The sequence below is a fragment of the Myxocyprinus asiaticus genome, chromosome 9 (genome assembly GCF_019703515.2).
Source record: "Myxocyprinus asiaticus isolate MX2 ecotype Aquarium Trade chromosome 9, UBuf_Myxa_2, whole genome shotgun sequence".
NCBI lineage: Eukaryota > Metazoa > Chordata > Actinopteri > Cypriniformes > Catostomidae > Myxocyprinus > Myxocyprinus asiaticus.
The window spans coordinates 17899837-17920391 of NC_059352.1; the positions used below are offsets into that span (position 1 = coordinate 17899837).

The 20555-nt window shown below is 37.6% G+C and overlaps 1 protein-coding gene across 1 annotated transcript in view; it reads left to right on the plus strand.

Annotated features, from left to right (window-relative positions):
- LOC127446576 (gamma-aminobutyric acid receptor subunit gamma-3-like) overlaps window positions 1-20555 on the plus strand; it is a 235553-nt gene that overhangs the window by 36831 nt on the left and 178167 nt on the right. Inside the window, exon 3 of the mRNA XM_051707600.1 lies at window positions 16977-17044. Coding sequence (XP_051563560.1) covers window positions 16977-17044 — 68 coding nt within the window. The remainder of the gene's footprint in view (window positions 1-16976; window positions 17045-20555) is intronic.

Sequence of the window (20555 nt, forward strand, 5' to 3'; positions counted from 1 at the left end):
TAATGTTCATGTTACACAGACCCTAGAGAAGGGACAAAGAGATTGTTGTTTTCTAATCCATAATATAAATGCATGATAAATTCCTTTCATATCCTAATACACCCTCTAAACTTGCCTACATGTGACATGATCCTAATGTTAAAGCTGTTAGACTACAAAACTTTCAACCTTGATTTAAATGGCTGAGACATAAGGCCTGTAATAACCGGGATTGCATAATGATGTTTGTATACTTTATCATGCAAGCATGAATGGCTGATTGTAGCATGGGCATGCACAGAAGGAAAGCTGATAAATTTAAAAGATTGCTATTTGAATTATAGGTGGAAGCTGAGCATGAAATCCACCTATGAATTGTTCATGACGTGGTTTGATAACGTGGAGACACAGAGAAGGATGCAGGGAGCCCCAAAGCGCTCCTGCAGGAATACAGATGACTGAGTGCAGAGAGAAAGAGAGAGTGTGTGTCACAGTTTAGGTTTCAGAGCAGGCTTGAGCTCCATATGATGTCCCATATTCTACTCTGCCACTGTCTCCTTTTTTTCTATTTTCCTTTTCTCCTTTCCTTGCTAAGCCTTGTTATGCCACTCTATCCTACTTTTTTTTTTTTTTTTTTTTTATCTCCATTTGAAGTCTCCAAGATTCCCTTGTCATTAAAGCTTAATTTGTAAACTAGATTTGCATTTCCAAAAATAAATTCCAGTGCATGCAAGGCAACAAAAGAATATTGTTTAAGTATTTGGTAAGCTCAAGTTTTAGACTTTACAGTAGTTCTGTGTAAATGAAATGCTACATCTAAGCCTATTTGATGTTGTCATGACACTTAGCGTGTGTGTTGTTTTCTGGTGGTCATGCACGTGAAGCACATATTCTTTACAGAAGGCAGCCATAAATGCTTAAATACATTCAATGGAAAGGAGGCAAAACCAATCAATCATAATTCAGTTTGCACTGTACAAATATTGCAGTGATATCATTGGTGTTGCTTACATTTAAAATGCTGGACATTCCATCAATTTAAGTCAATGGGAAATGTTAAACATTTCACCTTCAATTTACTTAATAGTATACTGTTTATAGAAATCAAAAATAGATAATATAAAACCTAAGACTGAAATTATCTTAAAACAAGGTTTGAATAGAGTCTGTATGTTAAGTGGTTAAAGCTGAATAAATAGTTTAATACTAAGGGGTAGGGATTTTCAATACTGTGCTGCCTGTGCTGCCTTGCAAACACTGTAATTATACTTGGGTTTTCATATAACATATGTATAGGTTTTTCATAAAACATACGTAAACAGGTCACAGGCCCTCTATTCTTATTTCCTCCAAACAAAGACTATCTGTTCTGTAAGTGTTATGTACCTCTCTCAAACTTTACACTCACTTATACCATTTATTTTTACTTTGTTCACCCCTTTTCTCTTCTCTCTCTTCTCTTCTCTTCTCTCTCTTCTCTCTCTTCTCTTTTCTTTTCTTATCTATCACATTTTTATAATTTTACATGTTATTGTTCAGAAAAACCTAACCCTATCCCTAAACCTGTTTTTTTGTTTTATTTTTATCATCAAAATGGTGTTAAAATAAACGAATTCATTAACTTAAATTAAATAAAATATACCAATTAATTTCCAATATAATATAATATTATTTTTTATCAAATGAAATGCTTGTATACAGAACCTCACATCACAATCCAAAATACAACACTGGAGTTATTTTTGTCAACTAAATTTCTGCATAACAGAGCATCACAAATTTAAGATATTGCTTAAATTTAATACAATTACTATTGTATTATAATAATAATAATAATAATAATAATAATAAGTACAAATCCAAAAAAAAAAAAAAAAAAATGAAAACAGAATGCAAAATGCTAATTATAACAAAAAGGAGTGATTTATAAATTATATTCACCATTTGCCATTTTGAAAATACTACAACTACACATTATATGTTTCACCTTGTGAATTTCATTTTTTATTTTTTTTTTATTTTTTTTATGTACAGAAATTTCAAATCAGATGATTGAAACACTCCAAAAAAGCTGAGATGGGCAATTTAAGACTAATAACAATTTGACTAATTAAAATAAAAAGGCAATGTGAAACAGGGGATGTTAAACAGGTAAGGCAATTGTTTTATAGTTTACAAGGAGCCTCCAAAAACAGCCTAGTCCTTCAAGAACAAGGATCATTCGAGACTTGTCAATTTGCCAACACATGCTTCAGCAAATAATCCAGCACTTTGAGAACAATGTTCCTCAAAGACAATCTGGAAGGATTTTGGGCATTTCTCCCTCTACAGTGCAGAATATAGTTAAAAGATTCAAGGAATCTGGTCAAATTTCCGAGCATAAAGGGCAAGACAAAAACCACTTCTGAATGCACATGATCTCTGATCCCTCAGACATCACTGTCTTAAAAAACATAATTCATCTGTAATGGGATATCATGAACATGGGCTTGGGATTACTTTAGTAAACCTTTGTTAGTCAACACCATTCGCCACTGCATCCACAGATGCAAATTATGACTTTACTATGCAAAGCAGAAGCCCTACATCAACACTGTCCAGAAGCGCTGTCAAATTCTCTAGGCTTGTTCTCTTCTTAGATGGAAAGTAGAACAGTGGAACCATGTTTTTTGGTCCGATGAGTCCACATTTCAAATAGTTTTTGAAAAACACAGCCGTTGTGTTCTCCGTGCCAAAGAAGAAAAGGACCATCCAAGCTGTTATGATCGTCAGGTCCAAAAGCCAGTGTCTGTATGGGCCAGGGGTGTGTCAGTGCTCATGGCATGGGTAACTCACACATCTGTGAGGGCACCATTAATGCAGACAGATATGTAAACATTTTGGAGCAGCATATACTGCCATCAAGCACCCTCTTTTCCAGGGACGTTCTGGCATTTTCAGCAGGACAACTTCAAACCAAATACTGGCCGAATAAGAAGAGAGTGTGGGTGCTAGATTGGCCTGCCTGCAGTCCTGACCATCTCCAATTGAGAATGTGTGGTGCATTATGAAGTGCACAAAATGGCAATGAGGACCCCATACAATTGTGCAGCTGAAGACCTACATAATGGATGAATGGGGGAAAATTCCACTTTTTAAACTTCAAAAGTACCTAAATGCTTAAGTTTTATTAGAAGAAATGGTGATGTTTCACAGTGGTAAACACTCGACTGTCCCAGCTTTTTTTGGAGTGTGTTGCAATCATCTGATTTGAAATTACTGTACATAAAATAAATAAATCACTCCTTTTTGTTTTTATTAGCACTTTTCATACTGTCCCAACTTTTTCGGAACTGGGGTTGTAGTAGTAGTAGTAATACAGTGAATATTATATAACTTCAATTTTTATTTTGAAGTGTTTCTGTATGATGATGGTAGCTTTTCATTCAGGAATACTCGGTTGCTACATGACTATTAAACTACAAAAGGCTGCTATTTAATTCAATAAGTATGTACTCTGTATGTGCCTCGCTCTACAATGTGAATTTGCACTCTGTTCACTGTCATCTGTTACAAACAGAGCGTGTAATGCTCATGATGGTGCTTTCACTCTATTAGCAAAGGAGGAGCTTTAAAAGGTACGTTCAGCACAACACTGTCTCCACACATTAACATGTGCTCATGAAACGCGCCGCACATGCAAACTATATATTTATCTCATTAAATTGTTAAATAATCTCACTAGGACATCACATGATTTTAGTTTGTGTGCTGAATGTTTACGTAAGGAAATTCGTACGTCAGATGGTTGCGATTTTTGGTATCGGAGCATTTTTACGAGAATGAGTAGGAGTACATGAGCACGGTATCTGACCCAATTCCGATACCAGTATCGGTACCGGGACATCCCTAACACACATACACACATACTGGTCCGATAAGCTTTCAAGTTTCTTGTATCTTTCCCCAATAAATGCAGATTCTTTTCCATTGTTTTGCATGACTCCATAATAGACCGAATACAAGTAGAATTCAACAAGAATAAAAATGTTATATTGCCTTGTAATATAACTTGGCTTTGCTTTAGAAGCACAGACATCATGATATCTTCTCTTATCCAACACATAGATGATATACATACATAGCGCCCCTTAGTGGACTCGGTTGTAATTGCAAGATTGGTGAGGGATTCCGAGGGAAAATACAGTGTAATTCCACACTGCTTATGGCAGGCAAATCCGGAAAGGAAAATTAATTTGCGATATTCAAGTAGTGATATTAATATTTGAGTATCTGGTACAGAACGAGTACTCGATTACTCGTGCACATTCCTAGTCCTAACTCTGTTGAGCAGACATCCTCTGTAGGAGACAGGCTGCAGACTCCTCTCACCCGGCAGCTACAAGTGGACACCAGACAACTATTACCAAACAGGAGTTTTCATGGATGTACATTAGAGGACTAGTTCACCCAAAAATGAAAAATCTGCCATTGTTTAATCACCCTGAAAGTCATTCCATGACTTTCATTCTTCTGTGGAATACAAAAGGAGACATTTTATGAATGTATTGGTCACTCTTTCCAATTAATTAGAATAAATGGGGACTGAACATTTCAAGCTTCAAAAATCATGCCAAAGAACCATACAAGTATAAAACGTGGTCCATATGACTCACTGGAGGGAAAGATTATCAGTGAATAACGACTTAGATTTTGGTCTGTTTAAACAAAGCTATTCTATGACTTCATTAGACTTGGAATATAAAGCACAAGTTGTATAGAAAATTTATATTATACTTTTATGTTGCTTTTGCATCTTTTTGAACCTTGGAAGCTCCAGTCCTCTTTCAATATAATTGTACGTAAAGTGCAACCAGTACATTGTTCAACATTTCTTCTTTTGTATTCCACAGAAGAAAGAAACTCATATGGGATCGTAACAACTTGAGGGTAAGTAAACAATGAAAACAATTAACCATACTTCTTCCCTGACTTTGCAAAAAAAAAAAAGGTGTGAGATAGAAAAAGCAGGGATGTGTCATTGCTGTAAATTGAAAAACGATTAGGAACTGTAAATGTAATTTTCCAGCTGTGAAATAGGACATTGGATGATGAACTGTGAAGTATATGAGTAATTAAATATTCATGGTACTTAGCTGTTATTTCCCATATCACGTTCAAAGTTGACAGCAATGTGTAATAGTTGTTTATAATTCATACCCAATAAATGTTTAAAACAGGTACCATTTATTGCTTCTGACTGAGTGCCTAATAAATGCTTAATGTTTGTAGGAATGCTTATACTTAGCTAAGAACATGATCTTGGTTGAAGTCCATTTAGAAAAAAGTTAGAAAATCAATACTTTAATATAGTTTTCTAAAAAATAAGTTCTTCTAAAGTAGATGTTCTGCCAAAGTTTCTATACCCTTTTGTTAGTAATTTACAGCAATCAAAATATAGCCACCTGAACATGTTCACAATGTTCTGTATGTCAACGTAATCATTTTGAATGCACGTGAACTCCCAGTGTAGTATTATATATAGGAGACCTTACAAAACATGCAAGAAATGAAGGTAACTGCAATTTTGTTAATTCCGAAGGGGTCTGACATAAGTGAGTGTGTGTGTGTGTGTGTGTGTGTGTGAGTTAAAGCAGTGTTTCTCAACTGGTGGGTCGCAGGTCTATTCGGACTGGGTTGTGGACAGCAGGGAAAGAACAATGCCATGGTTCTCCCATTGAAGATATTTTGGCGGCCACCCAAGTGATAACCTATTTAGGACTGCCGAGGCAGATTTAATGATAATCTTGCAATCAGCTAAAAGCTTCTCATCTGCACTTTCGCATGAGTGTAACGGAACCAGCTCGTGATCATGATCTGCTCTCTGACGCGCACGTGCAACAACCGGGCTTCCCTCGATACTGCGGAGCGCAGACCTCAAAACTGATGTGACAATTTCAGTTCTAGTGAGACTTTTCTAGTTTAAAGCGTTATGGAGGAAGTCGAACCTCTCAAACAGTAGGCAGCCCTGACATGCCAAACAGCACTGAGGAGGAAAAGAGCAACACGTGCTATGCACTAACTTTTTGTTTCATTATACATCATCACCTTTACAAAATTGTTTCATGATTTTACATGAGTAAAATAACTGGTATATGTATATTTTGACAAAATGTTATAGTTTCATATGAAATAATCTGAAGGTAGAATCTATTAGACCTAATTTTATATCAACAGTGGCGGTTGTAGTTAAAGTTTCAAGATGTGTTTCAGCTTTTTTTTTTTACACATACTTCAATTAAAAAAAATGGTTTCAAGTTTAAATTATAATAAAGCGTTTGTTCAACCCAAAAAAAAAAAAAAAAAGGGTCATTGTAACTGATAATAATTACATTTATGCATTTGGCAGACGCTTTTATCCAAAGCAACTTACAGTGCACTTATTACAGGGACAAATCCCCTGGAGCAACCTGGAGTTAAGCGCCTTGCTCAAGGACACAATGGTGGTGGCTGTGGGGATTGAACCAACAACCTTTTGCTTATCAGTTCAGTGCTTTAGTCCACTATGCCACCACCACTCCACAATAATAATTGTGTAATACCGTATACTATGATACCGTGAAATTTTCTGAGACGGTTATCGTACCGTGAAAATCTCATATTTAGTATATATACTAAGCTAAGGTTTGATCATCATGATAGCGCCGCGGATGGCTGCTGCGGATGGCTGCCTCGGTGTGGAGCTCCTCAGTTCTTTTGTTGTTTTTATTTGTTTGTCCTGTGTTTAGTAATCTTTTTCCAGTCAGTTTTAACAGAGACGAACTGCTGAACATTCGACAGCATGTAAAAGACAATCTTTTCCCGGTTTTGAATATTCAGACATTTTGCTAGACATTTTAGTTGGAGGCGAAGCTCTGCTGTTCAAGAGACGCAGGCGAGGGAGACGAGCCGGTGCGCTGGTCAAACTGGTCAAACAAAAAAAAGTCTCTTCCTAACAAAATGGACGAACTACATCTCCTCACCCACACAAACAAGGACTTTTCAGCCTCTGCTGCCTTGTGCTTCACAGAAACCTGGCTGAGTGAAGCCATTCCGGACAGCGCATTACATCTGCCGGGCTTTCAGCTGTTCAGAGCGGATCACATCGCGGAGTTAACGGGGAAAACGAGAGGTAGTGGAACATGCTTTTATATCAATGAAAGTTGGTGTACAGATGTAACAACATTAAAGAGGATGTGCTGTCCTAATTTGGAAGCGCTCTTTATTAACTGTAAGCCTTTCTACTCACCGCGGGAGTTTTCCTCGTTTATTCTGGTGAGTGTGTATATCGCGCCAAACGCGTGTTTGAACACAGCGCTGCAACAGCTGGCTGATCAGATCACAGACATGGAACAACAATACCCGGACTCAATTATTATTATTCTTGGGGATTTTAACAAAGCAAATCTCACACGTGAACTGCCCAAATACAAACAGCACATCACATGCCCCACCAGAGACAGGATCATACTGGATCATTGTTACACAACAATAAAGGATGCATATCGCTCTGTCCCTAGAGCAGCTTTGGGACTCTCTGATCACTGTCTGGTTCATCTTCTTCCAACCTACAGGCAGAAATGAAAATCAACCAAGCCAGTAGTAAGGACTGTAAAGAGATGGACCAATGAAGCAGAGCGGGAACTACAAGCCTGCTTCAATTGCACGGATTGGAGTGTTTTTGAGGCTGCAGCCACAGACCTGGACGAGCTCACAGATACCGTTACATCATATATCAGTTTCTGTGAGGATATGTGCATTCCTACTAGGATTTATTTAAAGTTCAACAACGACAAACCGTGGTTTACAGTAGAGCTCAGGCACCTTCGTCAGGCCAAAGAGGATGCTTACAGGCGTGGGGATGAACTGCACTTTATTACTCTTACTCTTATATCTCACACCGGACTGTCATAAATTATATTATTATTATATTATATTCTCTCTTAACAACTTACTATCAGCTGACAGCCTGAATGTCAATACAGTACAATACAACCTACTGTACATTCTATATATACTATATATACTTTTTTTTATTGAATAATGTGTATCTATATTGTGTATATTGTATACTGTACAGTGTATGTTATTATTTGTATATTGTGTTGTGTGTAATTATGTGTATATTAGACTTTAAATTGTGTTGTGTTAATTTGATGTTATTGTAAATTGGTATATGTCTCATCACTGTCACGACTGCTATGTAGATCGGAACTGCACCCAAGAATTTCACACACCATTGCACTTGTGTATATGGCTGTGTGATAATAAAAGTGATTTGATTTGATTTGATTTTGATAAAGTCTTGTACAATCAGGCCAGGAACACACTGAACAGGGAAATCAGAGTGGCTAAAAGGAGATACTCTGAAAAGCTGAAAAACAAGTTTTCAGCTAATGACCCTGCATCAGTGTGGAGTGGCATGAAATAACTCACAAATTACAGAACTCCTACCGCCAAACCTTTAGGGAACCAACAACTGGCTGACGACCTGAATGTGTTTTACTGCAGATTTGAAAGGCCCAATCTCACACCCCATACCCACTCTGACCTTCACTTCACACAAACACCAACACCTCCTGCAACCCCCCTCCTCCCCCCTCCTGCTACTCAACCTGCACTTAAGATCTGTGAAGATGATGTGAGCCGCGTCTTTTGGAAACAAAAGATGAGGAAGGCTTCAGGCCCAGATGGCGTCTCACCAGCGTGTCTTCGATGCTGTGCTAACCAGCTGGCCCCCATCTTCACACAGATCTTCAATAGATCACTGGAGCAGTGTGAAGTCCCATGCTGCTTCAAATGCTCAATCATTATTCCTGTCCCAAAGAAACCAAAAATCACAGGACTTAATGACTACAGACCTGTCGCCCTGATGTCTGTGGTCATGAAATCATTTGAGAGACTGGTGTTGGCCCACCTGAAGAACATCACTGGACCCTTTCTAGATCCCCTTCAATTTTTTTTATCGAGCAAACAGGTCTGTGGATGATGCAGTCAACATAGGATTGCATCATATCCTGCAACATCTGGACAGATCAGGGACATATGTAAGGATCCTTTTTATGGACTTCAGTTCAGCTTTCAACACCATCATCCCAGCTATACTCCAGAATAAATGACACCAACTCTCTGTTCCCATGTCTATCTGTCAGTGGATTACCAGCTTTCTGACGGACAGGCAACAGCTTGTGAGACAGGGGAAATTCACTTCTAGCACCTGTAAAATCAGCACTGGTGCCCCCCAGGGATGTGGGCTCTCCCCACTACTCTTCTCCCTCTACACCAATGACTGCATCACCAAGGACCCCTCTGTCAAGCTCCTGAAGTTTGCAGATGACACCACTGTCATCGGCCTCATCCGAGATGACGATGAGTCTGCATACAGAAGGGAGGTTGAACAACTGGCTGTCTGGTGCAGTCAAAACAACCTTGAGCTGAGCACGCTCAAAACGGTGGAGATAATTGTGGACTTTAGGAGAAACACCCCAACACTGACCCCCCTCACTATTCTAAACAGCACTGTGGCAGCAGTGGAGTCATTCAGGTTCCTGGGCACTACCATCTCACAGGACCTAAAATAGGAGATACACATTGACTCTATTGTGAAAAAGGCCCAGCAGAGGTTGTACTTCCTTCACCAGCTGAGGAAATTCAACCTGCCACAGGCGCTGCTGATACAGTTTTACTCAGCAGTCATTGAGTCTGTCCTCTGAACTTCAATAACTGTCTGGTTTGGTTCAGCTACGAAATCAGACATCAGAAGACTACAAAGGACAGTTCGTACTGCTGAGAGGATTATTGGTTGCCCCCTGCCCCCCCACCCCATTCAAGAACTATACACTTCCAGAGTGAGGAAAAAGGCTGGAAAAATCACTCTGGACCCCACTCACCCTGCCCACTACCTTTTTGAACTGTTGCCTTCTGGCCGACGCTTCAGAGCTCTGAGCACCAGAACTGTCAGTCACAGGAACAGTTTTTTCCCTCAGGCTATCCATCTCATGAACAGTTAAATTGCCCCATTGAACAATAACTATGTGCAATACACAGTTTACACTTTTTTATATTTATCCAACACATCCATCCTCTTCTGCCATTTCATTCCTCTGGGAAAAAAAACAAAAAACATTTGCACTGTACATAACAGATTTGTATTTGCACTGTACATAACAGATTGTATTAGATTTGCACTACCCATGTGTATGTGTGTATGTATGTATGTACAGGTGCATCTCAATAAATTAGAATGTCGTGGAAAAGTTCATTTATTTCAGTAATTCAACTCAAATTGTGAAACTCGTGTATTAAATAAATTCAGTGCACACAGACTGAAGTAGTTTAAGTCTTTGGTTCTTTTAATTGTGATGATTTTGGCTCACATTTATCAAAAACCCACCAATTCACCATCTCAAAAAATTAGAATACGGTGACATGCCAATCAGCTAATCAACTCAAAACACCTGCAAAGGTTTCCTGAGCCTTCAAAATGGTCTCTCAGTTTGGTTCACTAGGCTACACAATCATGGGGAAGACTGCTGATCTGACAGTTGTCCAGAAGACAATCATTGACACCCTTCACAAGGAGGGTAAGCCACAAACATTCATTGCCAAAGAAGCTGGCTGTTCACAGAGTGCTGTATCCAAGCATGTTAACAGAAAGTTGAGTGGAAGGAAAAAGTGTGGAAGAAAAAGATGCACAACCAACCGAGAGAACCGCAGCCTTATGAGGATTGTCAAGCAAAATCGATTCAAGAATTTGGGTGAACTTCACAAGGAATGGACTGAGGCTGGGGTCAAGGCATCAAGAGCCACCACACACAGACATGTCAAGGAATTTGGCTACAGTTGTCGTATTCCTCTTGTTAAGCCACTCCTGAACCACAGACAACGTCAGAGGCGTCTTACCTGGGCTAAGGAGAAGAAGAACTGGACTGTTGCCCAGTGGTCCAAAGTCCTCTTTTCAGATGAGAGCAAGTTTTGTATTTCATTTGGAAACCAAGGTCCTAGAGTCTGGAGGAAGGGTAGAGAAGCTCATAGCCCAAGTTGCTTGAAGTCCAGTGTTAAGTTTCCACAGTCTGTGATGATTTGGGGTGCAATGTCATCTGCTGGTGTTGGTCCATTGTGTTTTTTGAAAACCAAAGTCACTGCACACGTTTACCAAGAAATTTTGGAGCACTTCATGCTTCCTTCTGCTGACCAGTTTTTTAAAGATGCTGATTTCATTTTCCATCAGGATTTGGCACCTGCCCACACTGCCAAAAGCACCAAAAGTTGGTTAAATGACCATGGTGTTGGTGTGCTTGACTGGCCAGCAAACTCACCAGACCTGAACCCCATAGAGAATCTATGGGGTATTGTCAAGAGGAAAATGAGAAACAAGAGACCAAAAAATGCAGATGAGCTGAAGGCCACTGTCAAAGAAACCTGGGCTTCCATACCACCTCAGCAGTGCCACAAACTGATCACCTCCATGCCACACCGAATTGAGGCAGTAATTAAAGCAAAAGGAGCCCCTACCAAGTATTGAGTACATATACAGTAAATGAACATACTTTCCAACAATTCACTAAAAATGTTTTTTTATTGGTCTTATGATGTATTCTAATTTTTTGAGATAGTGAATTGGTGGGTTTTTGTTAAATGTGAGCCAAAATCATCACAATTAAAAGAACCAAAGACTTAAACTACTTCAGTCTGTGTGCATTGAATTTATTTAATACACGAGTTTCACAATTTGAGTTGAATTACTGAAATAAATGAATTTTTCCACGACATTCTAATTTATTGAGATGCACCTGTATGTGTGTGTCTGTACGTATAATTAGTTTCATTTTTTATTTTTTATTATTATCTGTGTCTGTTTTTGTATTGTTTTTGTATTGTTGTACACTGGAAGCTCCTGTCACCAAGACAAATCCCTTGTATGTGTAAGTATACTTGGCAATAAAGCTGATTCTGATTCTAATGTTGCTCCATCGGGCTGGTTGGGATGCTAAAACAAACAGAGCCATGTTCGATAGCACCACAGTGTTCACAGTTTTTGGACGAGTGGTTTGCTTATAGTTGTCTCTGCATATTAAGCTGGAGTAGGAAAATGTATTTTTACATTTTAAAAAAATTACACATTTCAGCTTTAAAGAATATGGTTGCTCTCAGTAAGAGAGTTCTATGATCATTAAAATATATTCCTTTTAGTGTAGTGCAGATTATAAAAAATAAATAAAAAAATCAGGGCTATAAACATTACCGTGGCTGGATGCGGCAATCAGAATGATTTAAATGCATCAACACTTGACTGTCTGCTTTTTTGTCATTTTGCTGGGTTTAGTGAAGAATGAACCCCTCCTCCATCTCCTCGGTCTTCGTCTACAGAAAATGCTTTTCTAATAGAGGGTTGTCAGACAAGGCTTTCACTCTTATTGAAATTCTCACAGTTTCTTTTGCCATTTTCCCCTCCAACTTTCCACTTCATCTCTCAAAACTGACGAGGGCTTTTCAGTCACGCGCAATGCCAATCAAACTAGTGTTTAAAAATGTAGATTATTGTGATCAGCTGCTTAGATTAAATCCTTTAGAAGAAGTTTCACATGTTTCAATTAAGGGACAGAGTGTAACTTAATTTAATGGCCTCACAAACAGAAGATGACATTTTGATCTTTTGGTGCATAGACAGTTTATTATATAAACACATTAAACTTTGTGAAACATGAATTTGATGAGCAAAATTGTGAGAGGTCCTCATATACAAACACAGTAAATATATCCTTTAAAGGAATAGTTCACACAAAAATGAAAACTGTGTCAGAATTTACTCACCTTTATGTCATTCCAAACATGTATGACTTTTTCTGTTATGCAGAACAAAAAACAAAACAAAAACAAAAACAAAAAAATAATAATAATATTTTTTTAAAATGAAGATAGCCCTCTGTCTTTTCGCTATAGTGGAGGCACCTTACTTTAAGTGGTTCACAGTGGTTTGCATGCTAGCGCTAAAAACAAGTTCAATGTGAATACACGTGCCACTGTGAAAAAGCTACTCTCATATAGCGCTCATGACTGTACAATAGACACCAAGGTTTTCCATTAAAAATGACTTCAATTTTGGGTTGTTTCTCACCAAAACCTAACATATGACCTCAGAAGACTTGGAATATGATGCAGTAAATGTGAGGCACTCTCCAGTGCCATTGCATTGAGAAGACAGGCTGAGATATATATTAAAACATTAAAACATCTCGTTTTGTGTTCTGCATAAGAAAAAGAGTCTGGAACATGAGATTGAGTACATTATAAAAAATGTTTGGTGAACTATTCCTTTAACAGACTTACATGTTTTGTTCTAGAACATAAATTACACACTCATATTTTGATGATTTTTTAAAATCCTCCTATTTTAAGAGCACAAGCATTATGAGCAAGGCAATGCCTTAAATCTTAAGCGCAAAGTCAGTGGGCATGGCCATGAAGTTTTGGTATTTTCATACAAGCATGCGCTAAGTCTAGGTGCAAGTGCGTGACTAAGTGCCATTTAATTCTGAGATTCTTCTCCGGTTATTCAACGTCTGCGTCCTATTACTGTATATAGTCCATTCCCACAAGCACCAACGATTTAAACAAAAACAGCACATTAATAAGAAGTTGGTAGTGTAAATGGACTGTATGCAATTCATTAGAAGAATTGAAAATTACGTTCTTCTGTGCATTAACTGCATCCTTGATGAATGTCTATGACAGCAACACACTCCTTTTATACGCATGGAAAATGTGATTCTTGTCAGAATTTGGATGTTTGCTCCGTTAAATTAATTATTATTAATCATTTTCATCTATTGTCACACAAATCATGGCTAGTATAAACAGTGATTGTATTGGCATGCACTTCACTTCTACCGGTCGATTTCGATTTTGAAAAATGAAATTCATTAATTGAAACATGAAAAATTTAACCAAAAATATTTCTAAATTCAAATTACACTTCAAATGAAATGAAAATATAATAAACTAGCGAAATGGTAAAAAAAAAAATCCATTTAAATCCAAACATTTTACCTTCTCCAGCTTGTTCCACCGGCCCCTTTTGCAGTGACTTAAAAATCACTCTACGACAACTGGTGGAAAATTACTAGTAGACTACAAATTAAATTATAAATACAATTGTAAATATACCATTATAATAATACATATAAACATAACAATAAAAAATTATTATAAATGAAACAATAAACCATTACCTCTAGAAAGTTTAACACAAATCTCATAATTTTTTGTTTCAACAAAAGGGTTCAACAGCAATTGTCAGGGACATTATTTGATGTTCTGTACTTTCAGAATTTGGACATGATCTTTATTACCACCTGCTGGTGAAATCTCCAAACTGCAAATGCAGGAACTGAATTTGGACTTTGCACTGAGTTAAAAAGTGGTATTGAAATGTCTTAGCACAACTTAGACCAAATTCTTAGGAAAACAGCAAACTGCGCCACTTCATTTACATACGATACACCCACAGTTTGCGCGCCTACACCCACAGTAACGTAAAAACTCCCATCCACACCCAGTAGCGCATTGCGCTGGCACGAAAATTGCAGTTAGAATTAGCGTTCTCATGAAAATTGGATAAGACATTACACATGGTCGTAGCGAAAATTGAGCCCCCTATGTTGCTAACATGTTGGTAAATAAGTATTACAACTACCACAAGTATGTTAGTGTACTGCCTGACTTAAGCAGACTGATCTCACAATGAAATCAGAAACAGTAGTTTGAATTTTCTTTAGCTAAAATTGGTCTGTGCTTTCTGAAATTCTAAACATTGCCTCCCAGTGGCCACAGCCATAAGTATAATTGGGCGTATGGGCACATGTGAGCGCCATTTTCCAGGCGAAATGCTCACGGAGGGGCTTTACAGGATGTTATACAGTAAAGAAGAATGCATATTTTATAAACTGCACCCCCAAACCAACCACCCCCTGCATTTTTGCAAACTGAGTTTACATGCTGCATTCTACACTTCGCCGCAGTTTCCTTGTGAAATTAACACTAGAGGCGCTACAACAAATAACGAGTACAGCGGCTTACTATGGCTTTATACAGACATGTGTTTTGCTCTATTACACACACACTGCTATGATATGATATCGAAACACTTTTACTCTGTCGCATTATTTAAAATTATTTCTTGTCAGTGAGTTGGCGTAATGTGGCCGATCCTAGGGTACTGGATCTTTCGGTATGCCAACTTCAAGTGTGATCATGTTGACTTAACGGACAATCGTCTTTGTCCTTATTTAGCAACTTGTTAGCAACATATCATTTAAAGTGAAAAAAGCAGAGCAGCTTTAAAATCCATGTTTGAGGTATGACTATGTGAGATTTATGTTGTAGATCAAAAACATGAAAATATATAAGTATGACCTCTACAACTTGCCAATAAAATTAAATTTATTTAGAAGAGAGTGAAACAAACTTGGAAATTATAGGTATTGTCGGTCTGCAATGGCTACATTGTGTAACACTTTCCACAAGACTAAAGTACATCTTCCTTCATTTAAAGGGATAGTTCACCCAAAAATGAAAATTCAGTCACTGATTACTCACCCCTGAGTTGTTATAACCCTATATGGCTTTCTTTTTTTCTCAGTTTCAAAAAATAAGGCTGGGCATAGAAATGCATCAATTCTTCGACTACAAACTCTTCAGACATGTTTAGTAAGTTCTGTTCTCTGTTTTTTGTGCAGCTGTGTTGTGTTCATTTGTCACTATTTCTGTCACGGACCTGTTTTTAGATAAAATGAGTTTAAGCTTAAACGCCCCATGCTGCGAGGTGGCTGCGTGAACAGTTGCTCTCGTGTCCTATCATGAACACGCACTGGAAATCAACAGTCGGTCAACAGTTTCACGAAATAATACATTAGATTTTGGTTTGTTTCTCTCCAAACCTTATCCTATGCTTTCAAAACAATCATGAGTCTCATGGAATAATTTCTTAGACTTCTGAATTATACTTTTGCGTTCTTTTGAAGTTTGAAGAGGTAGTCACCATAAACTGCCATTGTACAACATCATTGAGCACAAACTTTTCTCACAATTTCTCAAAATAAGTCATATAGGGTTATAACAACACATAGGTGAGTAAACAACGGCTGAATTTTCATTTTTGGGTGAACTAATCCTTTAAAGCTGCACTACAATTCTGGCACCAACAATCATGCCACAGTCAAATTCACAGAGATCAAATTTTTTCCCTATTCTGATGGTTGATGTTAACATTAACTGAAGCTCCTGACCTGTATCTGCATGATTTTATGCATTGCACTGCTGCCACATGATTGGCTGATCAGATAATCGTTTGAATAAGTAGGTGTACAGGTGGACCTAATAAAGTGCTTGGTGAGTGTACATACTAATTTGTTTAGTATGTAACCGTCTCTCTATTATGCTATAACTTCTAAAGAAATTATTAAAGAAACTGTTTAATATTGTAATTGTTATATTGCATATTTCTTCATTTATTTTCATGTTTAATCAAATATATTTCATCCCGATCATTATTGAATCTTCATTTTGTGGTTTTATATTACAGTCTTATTGTTTGCAGTGCATAGACCTACTTTTGCAGTATTACGGTTAACTTGCATTGTCCACTGAGGCTGTAGATATAAAAATAAGTGTCTTCAATTGAACTCATAATAGCATCCACACACAACTCACCAAGTGCCCCACCGAGAGCGAGAACCACACATTATAGTGACCACGAGGAGGTTACCCCATGTGACTCTACCCTCCCTAGCAACCGGGCCAATTTGGTTGCTTAGGAGACCTGGCTGGAGTCACTCAGCACGCCCTGGATTCAAACTCACGACTCCAGGGGTGGTAGTCAGCATCTTTACTTGCTGAGCTAACCAGGCCCCCTGCAGCTTTACATTTTTTAATGTTTTATGGTAATGAGCCTAATGTCATCTCTCTTTTTCTCTCTGCAGTTAAACCGACAGTCATTGATGTTGATATCTTCGTAAATAGCATTGGACCTGTGTCATCAATAAATATGGTGAGTGAACATCAAGAAAGGTGCATAAACAACCTATTTTATCACTATGATGGATGTCTTTCTGATGAGTTTAACGCCCCACTTTCCATATCAACATTTCTCTCAGTCTCACACTGGCTCTCACTTTCTCTCTTTCACATGCACACACACTCTCTCAGCACTTACAGTTCAGTCCCGTAGGTGACACAACTGTAGGTATGAGTTGAAAGCAGGGCCTATAGCTGTCCCTCTGAGATGTGAGTCCACTGAAAAAGCATAGTCTCACCATAGACACAGAAAAGCTTTAGGGGAAACAGAGAGGAAGAGAGAAAAAGAGAGAGACGTAGAAAAAATAGAATGAAACTGAGACATAGAGGCAGATAAAACGCGCACAGCAGTTTAAACTGGATGTAATAGTTAATCATAAAAATTAATTGACTGAATCTACTCTTGCAAAAAATTAAGCAGCCACTTCTTCCATATTTCTGTGCGCTTTAATAGATATCACATGTGATAGTGGGCAACAGTGATAGATCTCTTTAAAAGGGCAGCTCACATCAGCTAAGGATGTAAAATTCCTCTTAAGCTCAATTCTGTCTTTGGCTACCAATGCATAAGATTCATCCTTGAAAATCTAAGTGTGTATTCACTTCCAATTATTATGGTCTAGGGCTCAGAGATAGAGAGAATGGTTGGATAATGAGTAGAATCCAAGCAAACACCTGATGAAACAGCGGCTATCGATCGATATGTCACATAACGATGGTTGAGCGTTAGAGTAGTTTTAAAGCCTTAAGAGAGGCGTTTCTCAGAATAGTGGGCTTAGAACTCACAAGAGACAATAACATTCAAGAGTGTTAAAAGTTTTCAAGGTCTTCCTCTGCACTTTACACCAAGTTGAGATTCGCTGTTAGAAGTGACATCTTCAGACTATCATCTGAATGGAACAGAGGTCATGACCTCCTCACAGAATCCAGTCATGCATATTCACATGCTATATTTGCATATTAAGCCAGAAGACACAGCAAAAACAGTACATTTCTCTGAGGAATTATGTATTAACAATGGCATGAATGGAAGTCACCTAACAAACATGAAATATTAGAGATACTTAGCATTTTATAAAACTCAACTGATTGCAGTCTTCTAATCTTTTTAATTTCAGTTTATTGCATGGATTTTATGAGTTGTCAGCATGAAAAGGGAGTACGGAAACATTTAAATATTCTGACTAGTGCCAGACCGATATATCGGTCGGGCGATATTATCGGCCGATATTAGCCTATTACCGATATATCGGTATCACCGTATATGTTTACCGATATGCGCGGGTATGAAAACTTTTTTTCAGAACATATAATGCAGAAAACAATGCTTTATAATTGGTGTCATTACGTAGTTTGTCCAGCAGAGCGCGCTCCGACTCCGTTGTTTACAGAGCTGACTCTGAGCTGACGGTGGCTCTGCAGACAGGGTGGAGTCAAGCTGTGCGGAGTTGAGCGGTGTCTTCGTGGTAAGTTGCTAACTAGTTTGTGAAATACATACTGGAAAGTTTATAAAAAATGACCCCATCATTTTCCCTTTTCAATATAACTAATATAATGTTAACCCTTTCCCAGACAACCATGTCACTCATGTCTGTTTGCAGTTAGCCAGCTATAGTTTGTCAGTGCAGTAAGTAATGTAGCAGATTGAAAGGTAAACATCAGAGCATCTTTTTGCAGCTCAGCAGACAACGGTGCGGTGGTGGATTGTGTCTGTTGAGTGTTGATTTCACGTTAAGCTGTTACCTAGTTGGTGAGACGCAATGCTGGTCCATCTTTTACTCTCTGTGACAACAAGCTTATAGCTAACTAGCTAACCATGTAGCTACTTTCATTGCTTGTCAGCTGAGTGGAAGTTAAAGTGTAAACATGTATTCACCAAATTGTTTTGTTCAGGATTCACAGTTTGGTACCCCTTTAGCTGAACAATTCTAGTTGTTGCATTTACAAAATTTAATATTTAAAAGTCTGGTTTCCACCGTTGAAAGTTTCCCCTGAACATGTATAGCAGAATATGGTGTAACACCGCTGCCGCTGTTTTTCTCTTGTCTCGGCAGGTGTAAAATGCCTTTTGTTTTACAACCTGCCAATAATTGACTGGCAGTATTATAGTCAGCATTTGACTGATACTAAACATACAGTACTGATGTTTATTTAGCTATTTATTTTATTTGTATTATTTATTTTAATGGTCAGCATTTTACTGATACTAAACAGTACTGATGTTTTTTTTATTTTATTTTTATTTATTCTTTATTTTAATGGTCAGCATTTGACATACTATACAGTACTGATGTTTATTTAGCTATTTATTTTATTTGAATTTATTCTTTATTTTAATGGTCAGCAACTGACTGATACTGAACAAACAGTACTGATGTTTTTTACGCTATTTATTGTATTTTTATTATTCTTTATTTTCTCAGTGTTCATTTATAGAATTTGTTTACAATGTATAATAATAATGTCAAATATTCTTTGATAAAAAATATTTGTTTAAGAAAGCAGCCTTCTGAGTACCTTTGCATAGTCATATCGGTGCAAAATCGGTGCACAATCCACATAGAAATGGTCTGTTTTCATTCCAGCTCAAAAATTATCTATATCAGCCACCATATCGGTAATCGATGAATTTTCCCCCTCTAAAATCAGTATTGGTATCGGTCTCAAAAATCCCATATCGGTCGGACTCTAATTCTTACTTTTATGTTTTGTCTCATGCTCTCTGACATGTCTATCCATCTTCCAATAACTCATTTATGGTCCATGAAAATGTCTTGAAAATGCCATACACATAATAACTCTGTCAGGCAGGCTATTTGCACATAGAAAAAGCAGATAGAATTTCCTTACACTATCCATCTTTGTAAATAAAAATGTTGTACACAACAAATAGCCTTAGCTGCTTTACATAAAAAAAAAAAATTAAAAAAATAAAATTAAAAAAACAGACAAACTAATATATTGTCAAAGCACATACTAAAAGCAGCAAATATCAGCTTGTCTGTTTTTCATATTGTAGTCATAGTAGATCTTAATGAAATCTTATAAAGTTCAGGACTTAATATCATCTCCGTGGCATTCGTGCTCTCCTCATGCTCTATTTCTTTGTGCTGTTTGTATTTGGGCCACTGCTGTATTACATTGTGTGGAAACTCTAGAACATGAATAAACACCTACGCAGAAGTCACAGCAGTGATTCTAGTGTGTTGTGAGTGCCGCAGCCTGAGGGTTTTGCTTGTGCTGCTGAACTGAAATGATACAGTAAATGCAGTTTATAGAGCAGTGCTACTCAACCTTGGAAAGCTCAGGGGCCACAAGGCTGGATCCCTTTAGCATCGAGGCCCACACTCTTAATTTTTATAGTAATTCTTCTCTCTTTCTCTCTCTTTATATATATATATATATATATATATATATATATATATATATATATAATGTGTGTACACATTACTGTGCAAAGGTCTTAGGCATTTAAGATGTTTCAC